Source organism: Vigna unguiculata, chromosome 5 (assembly GCF_037176805.1).
Source record: "Vigna unguiculata cultivar grain cowpea cultivar isolate G323 ecotype 2 chromosome 5, ASM3717680v1, whole genome shotgun sequence".
Lineage (NCBI taxonomy): Eukaryota > Viridiplantae > Streptophyta > Magnoliopsida > Fabales > Fabaceae > Vigna > Vigna unguiculata.
In genome coordinates, this window is record NC_140796.1 from 54,693,012 (window position 1) to 54,702,184 (window position 9,173).

General features: G+C 28.7%; 2 protein-coding genes across 5 annotated transcripts; one reads left to right on the plus strand and one right to left on the minus strand.

Annotated features, from left to right (window-relative positions):
* Positions 1 to 1,972: 1,972 nt before the first annotated feature.
* Positions 1,973 to 5,021, plus strand: LOC114183495 (uncharacterized). 4 transcript variants are annotated; one of them, XM_028070527.2, is made up of 9 exons: positions 2,164 to 2,528; positions 2,888 to 3,002; positions 3,537 to 3,573; positions 3,688 to 3,757; positions 3,845 to 3,949; positions 4,111 to 4,261; positions 4,427 to 4,509; positions 4,588 to 4,681; positions 4,762 to 4,932. In XM_028070527.2, exons 1-9 carry the CDS (start codon positions 2,498 to 2,500, stop codon positions 4,844 to 4,846), a joined length of 771 nt encoding a protein of 256 aa, XP_027926328.1. In that variant the 5' UTR covers positions 2,164 to 2,497; the 3' UTR covers positions 4,847 to 4,932. The 4 variants fall into 4 exon arrangements, with proteins under 4 accessions (XP_085530126.1, XP_085530125.1, XP_027926328.1 ...); XM_085674000.1 differs by lacking the exons at positions 2,164 to 2,528; positions 4,588 to 4,681 and adding an exon at positions 1,973 to 2,076 and having other exon boundaries at positions 4,762 to 5,021; XM_085673999.1 differs by lacking the exon at positions 4,588 to 4,681 and having other exon boundaries at positions 2,150 to 2,528; positions 4,762 to 5,021.
* LOC114183496 (uncharacterized) lies at positions 4,909 to 5,992 on the minus strand. The gene is made up of 2 exons (XM_028070529.2): positions 5,848 to 5,992; positions 4,909 to 5,441 (listed from the first exon to the last, which is right to left on the minus strand). Exons 1-2 carry the CDS (start codon positions 5,899 to 5,901, stop codon positions 5,073 to 5,075), a joined length of 423 nt encoding a protein of 140 aa, XP_027926330.1. The 5' UTR covers positions 5,902 to 5,992; the 3' UTR covers positions 4,909 to 5,072.
* Positions 5,993 to 9,173: the final 3,181 nt, after the last annotated feature.

Consider the following 9,173-nt stretch of genomic DNA (forward strand, 5'->3'; position numbering starts at 1 on the left):
GAGGCTTCTAAAGAGTGGACGAAATGGAAAGTTGATCTCAATATCACCTTAGAGTGATATATTAGATGCTCAACCAATTAGCATTTGCCACCTCACAACTTATTCAAAATTTAAAGTCAACCAGTTTAATATAGATGTTGTTTTGTTTTTTAGTTTCTAACATTGTCTTATGAGCAACCAAACCCTAATGTTTAATGTGATCCTCAGATATTCTTTCTACAAGTTCAAAAAATTTTCACTTTAAATTGCTTAATTTTCCCTATAATATGTCTAAAATTCTATCTTACCCATTTATAACCAATGAAATATGCATAGAACTCAAACTCATGGGAATTATAGGTTTAATTGGAATAATCTCATATCAATTCATTCAGACCTAATTTTCATTAATTGGCGGTAAAATAGTGAAAAATTTCTTAACCCATCTCTAACTTTTAATATTAAATATATAATGTCAAAAAAGATAATAATGCATATTTATTTTTCACAAGGAAGGAAGTGAACTTCTTTTTTATTATTTTATTTACACACGTTCTAATCAAGACATGCAAAAGCAAAATATATAGTTTTCGTTGAATTCCTATAGTAGTTCAAAGAAACAAAAAAAGTGTTAAACATTTTGATTCGATCGTGTTAAGACAAAAATAGTGCGTAAGTGAGAATTATAGACATTCCTTCACCTTTTTTCAAGTCGAAACTTGCCTATGTTATAAAGGATAACTCACCTATAATAATTCTAACTTGTTCTGAGTCTAAGCAATGTTTGAAAGTTTTTTACACTAACAGTATGAAGAAGGAATATCGCATATGATGAAAGTTTGACACAAGGTAAAAGAATTTGGTCTATGAGTCACGAGTTGTTCTAGAGCTTGATGACATCGCAACTTGAATTTTTGATCTGAGTTCAAAGTCTCCATCAATGAAAGCAATGAATGGTGAAAGTAGATAGTGGACAGAAGGAAGGACAAGTAGCATTTTAAGATTTCCAGGTAAGCTTGCATGAAAGTTGGATTTTATAGGGTGACACACATAGTGGTGCACAACGAATGCACTCATTAACCTATGCATGGTGATCTACCTCAGTAAACCTCAAGTTTATCTTCTTCTTAAAATGTTTCGTCAGTTGAAAATCACACATCGATTAGAGATTAGACATTTACAATATATATCAGTGACGGTAAACCTCATCTTATAACAGTTTTATGAAATTGAGTTAGACTTATTGTTTTTCAAGATAGTATCAGAGTGATCCAGAGTTTATTCTAACAACATTTTGTGTTTGTTGGATTGATCGTACCATCTGTTATCAGACCCTTATTGGAGTCTATTAATGTATAATCACATATTTGAGATATATATATAATTCGGTGTGAGAGATGTGTTAAAGATCCAACATCGATTAAAGATAAAACAGATTTATAATATATAAATAGGTGTAAATATTATCTTACAATTTGCCAGTTTGTTGGGTTGAGATAGACTCACAAAAGAAAGTATATACAAAATTCAAAATTTTGCTTATAATTCATCACATTGAAACTTAATAAAGAGTGTGCTTACGTCTGATATGTTTCTTAAGATTCCTTTTTAGCGAAGATCATGAGTTAAACTTCTTTGTTTTTATTTTTCTTCTGGACAATTTATCTGTGCTAAACAAATGAAATTTTAGGAGGTTATTTTTTCACCTAGATGCGTAAAAGAGAAGTTTCGTTACCATTATAGTTTATCATTACGTTTAAGACAAGGTTTATAGTCTTTAGACTTGTTGTTTTCATGTGTATAGATAAATAAAATTTTGTTTAGGTGGGGTTAGAGCAACTATGTTTAGTGGCAAGCAAGAAAACAAAAAATAAAAAGGAAGGTTAGAACGAAAAGCTTACTTACTTTTTGGTGTCAATTCTAATTTGAAACACCAGCTAAGTTACATAGCTTGATTATCATATATGTCGGGTACTTGAAAGAAGAGTAAAACACCAAGAAACTTCAGTCCCTTTCACAAGTGCTGTTCTTGGTCATTTCCAATTCTTTCCTTGAGTTCCTTCGAGTGGGTGAAAATTCAAAGAACTTTAATTTGAGGTTAATGGTTATCCATCAATCATTCAGAAAATCATAAACAAATAATTGTGAAAAGATTTTTTTTTTTACAAACTAAGGTTAGAATGAAGAGCTCTCTCTTGTAGTTGTGTTGTGAAGCTTAGGAATGGATGATTGTGTTATTTTATGCTTTGATTCTATGTTCTCATAAAGGTTTTTTTCTTTTGTCTTTGTCTTTACCTCACCTTTTCATGGATACCCTTGTAGACTGTTGCAGCATCACTCTATAGTTGGTGCACCCACTGGTCACTCTATATATATATACACATTGCAATGCATAGTCACAAGTTTCATTCTAACTCTACCATACCCTTTTGGGTGTAAAGGGGCATCACCATCCTACATCTTCTTCATTGTAGTAGCTGGGATTGTTTGTGCTTCTCCAATTTCTTCAAACAATAAAATGAGTCATGCACATTCTCATACTGGTTCTGGTTTGTTCTTCTTCTCCTCTTTCTAGTCCTTTATCTTTCTTTTCACCTTGATGAATTTTAGTCTTTGGACTGCTATATATCACTGAATTATAGGACCTTTTTCTTTCTATTCATCTGTTGTTGTGTAAACCATTTGTTATACTATTTTCCTATAGTTTCTTGCTTTACTTAATTTCATCGCTCGCATCATATAAAAGATTGCATGTCTTTTACTTGTATTTTGAATTTTGTTAGTAATTGTTGAAAGTCTTACGTCAACTAAAAATAAAGTTAAATTAGATTATATGTACATAATTTTATACAAATCTCACCTTACAAGTCAGTTACTAATTAATATGTTTTCTCGCCTACAATTATAGGCAGCAGAATGACTCGAGGTACTTTTGAGTTTGGGAAGACATATGTTGTGAGACCCAAAGGTAAACACCAAGCCACTATAATTTGGTTGCATGGTCTTGGTGACAATGGTTTGAGGTATAAATGCTATCTCTCTTTGATTCTGACATTGTCACAACTATTTGTTGTTCATTCTTTCATACAGTTGTCCTATATTCACTTCTCTTTTCCTTTTTACCTTCATGATCTTTAATGCTTTCTAATATTGTACCTTCTTCTTCTTCCAACCTCTCTTTTTTCTTTTCTTTTTCACTGTTCTCTTTTTCACAGCTAAGGTATTTGTGGCACATGGGAATGAATTATTTCATGTTGAATTTTCACACAATTCAACACGTGAAATGCTTTTACCTGTTTCTACACACATTAAGTATGTGGGTCATAAATCATAATTAATATTGGTTGGCATCATGAGAACAAAGACACACACAAATTTTTCACATGACCATGTCACATGAAAATGCAACATGAGAAGATTCATTGTTAGCAACCTCTATGCTTTGTTATGGAACTCAAGGAGCTTAAAACAGTGTGAACTAGTTTCTTCAAACCGGTTCCTGTAATATTTACTTACCTGTGACACACTTATCTAATTTTAAGCTTTGTTTCTTGTAGCTCATCTCAGCTTTTGGAATCCCTTCCACTTCCAAATGTGAGAATTTTGTGTATTGAATCAGTTTGAGATTAACGTTTTTGTGCCAATATTCCAGTTGATAACTGTGAGACCTTTGGGGTGTTTCTCACAATATGATATGACATGATGCAGATAAAATGGATTTGTCCAACTGCTCCCACCCGTCCTGTGGCAATACTTGGTGGTTTTCCCTGCACAGCATGTATTACATACAAAAACTTTTTTATCAATATAAGACTTTTCTAGTCATAAAAAGGAAAAATAACTTGCTTAGTGGCTTATTAATCAGGGTTTGATGTGGGAGAACTTTCAGAAGATGGCCCAGATGATTGGGAGGGTTTGGATGCCTCAGCAACACACATTGCTAACTTGTTGTCAACAGAGCCAGCTGATGGTAAATAAATTAATTAGACATCAATTTTTGCAAATTTACAATGTCAATACATTTCAGTACTGTTATTAGTTAAGAAAATTGAACAATCACTGTTCTATTAGTACTTGCATTCATCTGTTACTTTAGAGATTTACTTTGTTAATCAATGAATTATGTGGTAGTGAAAGTTGCTATTGGAGGGTTCAGCATGGGTGCTGCAATAGCCCTGTACTCTGCAACTTGTTTTGCCATAGGAAGGTATGGAAATGGCATTCCCTACCCTCTCAATCTAAGAACAGTGGTTGGACTCAGTGGTTGGCTTCCAGGATCAAGGTATGTTGTAAAACTATTTGTTAATCATGACATTGGTCTTTTAACACAAACAAACATTTGACTCTGTTTTCTCATTAGATTCCTAATAATCATTTCTGATTTTGTTAACAAATCTGCAATACTTCACATACTAAATTCATACCATTTGAAACCTGCTACTTGCAGGAGCTTAAGGAACAAGATAGAAGTATCACATGAAGCAAGAAGACGAGCAACTTCATTACCCATTTTGTTGTGCCATGGAATCAGTAAGTATCTATAAAACTCAGAAGTAAATGTCATTGTTCCTAATTTTTTAGAGTAAATTCAAAACAGTTTTATTGTAGGTGATGATGTGATCCTTTACAAATATGGTGAAAAATCAGCTCAATCTTTATGCTCATCAGGGTTTCGATATGTTGCATTCAAATCCTATGATGGGTAACTGTTTTTTGTATAGATGAAATCATCATGAATTGGTTGAATCAGGTTTTCAAAGTTTTGGTTTGTGATGTTTTCAGGCTTGGTCATTACACAATTCCCAGAGAGATGGATGAAGTTTGCACTTGGCTTAGTTCAAAGTTGGGGCTTGAAGGGTCCTCATAAGTTGCATAAAATAATGTATCAGTTGTATGCAAACAAATTATTCTATTTAAGAGATTTTGAGATTATAAAATATTCTGTTTTTAACCTTTTTTTTTTCATATAATATGATATTATAAATTCAAGGCTATATATATATATATATAGCATTGAATTGAACATGGATGAAACGAGGGAATAGCAGCTTATTTAAAAAGTGATGCTGCGTAAAACCGTTACAACATAGTAACTAATTTCTGCGATTATTGTATTCGTCATTCTGGCCCAACCCAAGAGTTTGCTTCACGGCCTCTGTAGCACCTTGGGCCGCGCCCTTCACCTTCTCCCCTGTCTGCTGCAGGAACCCTTGGGTGTTGTCCTTCCCTGATTGGGCCGTTTCCTTCGTTGACTGGCCCATCTGCGAGGCCTTCCCTTGAGCAGCATCTTTGTTCTGTTGGGCCTTCTCCTTTGCCGCTTGGGAAGTGTTGCTGGTCTTGTCCTTCGCAGCTTGGGCTGTTTGTTGGGTCTTATCCTTCGCAGCTTGGGCCATCTCCTGGGCCTTGTCCTTTGCAGCTTGGGCCTTATCTCCGATATTGCCCACAGTCTGCTTTGCCTTTTCCTACATCACCAAACAAAAACAGATTACATGAATATTAATTATTAATTATAAGATGAATATTAATTACAAGGATATGTTTTTAGTCCCTCCAAATTAATTTTTAATCTTTAAAAGTACTAACATTTTATTCTTATCGATATCAAATTTTGTTTTTGTTATGTTTATTTAATATTAAAACAATATTTGAATTAACATTAACATTAAAACAATATTTATCGTACTGCATTTTAAAAAATGCAAGATTAAATTGATAAAATTTTTAAAGAAAAATTAATTTTAAATTTCATTAAAACTACATATTTAACCCTAATTATAAATTAAAAATATCTAAAACAATATTAAATATAGATAATTTTTTTCTCTAAAACATTTGGTGATTCAAGAATGAATTGAAAAAGATTATTACCTCAGTTCGGCCCTTGGTTTCACCAGCACTGTAGCTTTGGTAATGGGATGCCATGTTCTCTTCAGATCTCAAAACACAAAAACTCAAAACTCAGAACTTTTTTTCTTTTTCAAGTGACTCGTGACTATGTTTGAATTGCTTTCTATCTATCTATTTATAGCGTTTCATGCCTTTTGTAGTAAAGGCACGTGTCCAGCTTCATGACACGCATAAGGCACGTGCCGCTCTTAAAATCGAGTGCTATTACAAGCTTTCCATGAGCCTGTGGATTTTTGCCACGTTATCTACTTTTCATCATTTTCTTTTTTCTTTTTCATGTGGAGTAATCTGAAGGAAGAAAGATAAGGAACACAAAAAGATAAAAATCATTTATTTTAAATAACTCCTATAAGAATGCTAAAATGTAATAACAACTAAATAATAGTTTAATAATAATATTTAGAAATCAGTTTAAAACAGGAAATGAATATAAAAGATATAAACTTTCTGTTTATTTATTAACAATAATTAACGTGTAAAAAATACACATTTATCATTCCGTCAGAGAAAATTTTCACAAAAAAATATTTAAACAGAATGTCAGTATTATATTAAATATAAAAAATTTAATATTTTTTTAGTCAATTAAATAGCGTGAGTATTCGTATCTCTTACATAATGCTACGAATTATAAGAAAAAAAATTACTTTAATTTTGTTTTAAATCTACGGTAAATTTAATATTTTTAATTTGTTAAATTTATTTGTTTTATTAAGTATATGTTAGATTATGGATCAAAACATAATAATTACAAAAGAACAATAAACTCTATTAACCTGGAAGAAATCATAGAACGACTATAACACATTGTCAAGTTTGTCTCAATACATAGTTATAATCTAATTATTCTTTTAAAATTATAAATTGTAATTTTATATTTTGTGATTTTATCGTTATTATCCTATCTTTAATCATCATATTATTATATATCATTTCATAGTATCGTTACATCGTTTTATCACTATATTATTATATTAGTATATAATATAATTATACCATATCATCATATTTTCATATTTATAAAAATATAAATTATAATTTTTAAAATTTTAAAACAATAAAATAGTAAAATTATATGTGACAACAATTAAATATAATGACAATACAAAAATAATAATTATATCGATCACTTTTGAACTACATCACTAAATTAATAAAACAAAATAAATATAATTAAAAAATTTAGACTGAATATTTAATATAATATAAAATTTTATTAAAAACTCAATTAAAATTTTCTAAATTTATCCACTACTTAAGACATAACTAAATCTAATTTATATTACTGTTCTAAAGTTAAATTAAAGTCATGAACTTGTAAGCAGTGACAGTTTAAAAAATAGTTCTCTATATTTATATAATAGAAAAATATTTAATTTCATAAAAATATAAAATTTCATGACAATAATATAAAATATTTAAGTTTATGCAAGTTATAATTATAATATACCTATTTTCATGGTTCAAAATTATTGTATAAGTTTTTATTGTCAACATAAAATTAATTTCAGAAGTAAATATAAATTATGCTATTTGGTGTTTCCCATTTAAACAAATCAATATTTTTATAGTGTTTATTTCGGAGACAATTATATATATCATGGCAAACAACACTTTATTTATTAATTTATATATAGCATTTGTTATTTTGTTTAATAGAAAAAAAATTAGAAAATTGTCGGTTTAATACAATCATTGTTTTTTTTTTTTTTAACAATAAAAACATAGTATGGTCTTATTAGTTTTATTTAAATTGTTAATGGTTTAGAGTATCTAGTGATTGTATAGCGTTTGTTCTTTTTATATTTAAAAGATTTAATAATTTATTTACGATTAATTATATATTAATATTACTTTTTTATAAATATACGTGATAATTACTAAAGACAGTATTTAATAATCGCAATAAATTTAAAATATTTATATATCTATTTTTTATTATATTAAAAACGAAAAGGTTATTCCTTTATTTGAATGAAACGAGTCACTCTTTTAATAAATATATTGTTTTGGTGAAGTTGAAGATAAATATTTTAAGAAAAAAATCAATAATTTTTTTTTTAAGAAAAAAAAATATAATTACTCATTTGGTATCTAACTTTTTGGTAAAATTTAATTTGGTATTCATACTTTTAGTTTATTTAATTTAATACTCAAATTATTTAAAGATATTCAATTTGGTCCTCTCTGTTAAGGTGGAGTTAACACCATGTCCGTACAAGACACGTGTCAAGTCATGAAATTTTTAATTTTTTTTTTGAAAAAAATAATTTTTTTTTAAAGAAAATTTTTTTTTTTTCAAAAAATATAAAAACTGTTATGTATCAGTTTATCATCGTGCCACGTGACAGTTTATAATCATGGCACGTGACAGAGGTAATAGTTGTTTTTAATTTAGTACCCCAATTTAAATTTTTGGTTCGATTTAGTACCCAATTTTTAAAAATAATCTAATTTCGTCCATTCCAATTTGAGACCAAATTAGTTACTAAATTTAATTATAACTTATATATATAGATTAAAATAATTGTTTTGAATTTATACATCAAATCACTACACCTAAATATTCAAATTATTTTATTTTTTACAAGTGTAAAAATTTTATGTGTAAAAAATTACAAAATTTAAATGTAAAAAATAAAATAATTTAAGTACTTAAGTGAAATGATTTGATGTATATATTAGAAAAAGTTACTGTAATATATATATATAAGTTGTAATTAAGTTTATTTACTAATTTGGTCTCAAATTAGAAAGAACAAAATTAGATCATTTTAAAAAATTAGGGTACTAAATTGAAAACAACTATTATCACTTCCACATGTCATGATGGTAAGCTGTCATGTGACACGATGATAAACTGACACGTGACAGTTTTTTAATTTTTTGAAAAAAAAGAATTTAAAAAAAGTTAAAAAATTCATGGCTTGACACGTGTCCTGTACGGACACGATGTTAACTCCGATCTAACGAGATAATTAGAATATTAAATTCAACAACAAAAGTATGATACTGAACTTTAATAAAATGTTAGGATACGAAATTAGTAATTATAAAATATAAAAAAAGTCAATTTGAAATGTTATTGCATGTCTAAAACTATATTAGGATGAAAAGTGTGTTAGATAATTACATGACTAAGTTTTATGATTTTTAATTGATCTGTTTCAAAAATTGTTTTGCTCTGATAATTTATTTTCCTAAATGAAACTAAATTTGCATTTGCTGAATGGGAGTAAGTAACATTAGGGTATGGCAACGTAATAAAAGAAAAGAGTTTTTAATTA

Coding starts and splice junctions, on each gene's coding strand:
- LOC114183495 (XM_085673999.1), top strand. CDS start 2,498: ATGAGTCATGCACATTCTCATACTGGTTCTG. Junction 3,003..3,536: donor CTTGGTGACAATGGTTTGAG/GTATAAATGCTA, acceptor TGTTTCTTGTAG/CTCATCTCAGCTTTTGGAAT. Junction 4,510..4,761: donor TTTGTTGTGCCATGGAATCA/GTAAGTATCTAT, acceptor TGATGTTTTCAG/GCTTGGTCATTACACAATTC.
- LOC114183496 (XM_028070529.2), bottom strand. CDS start 5,901: ATGGCATCCCATTACCAAAGCTACAGTGCTGGTGAAACCAAGGGCCGA. Junction 5,442..5,847: donor AAACCAAGGGCCGAACTGAG/GTAATAATCTTT, acceptor TTGGTGATGTAG/GAAAAGGCAAAGCAGACTGT.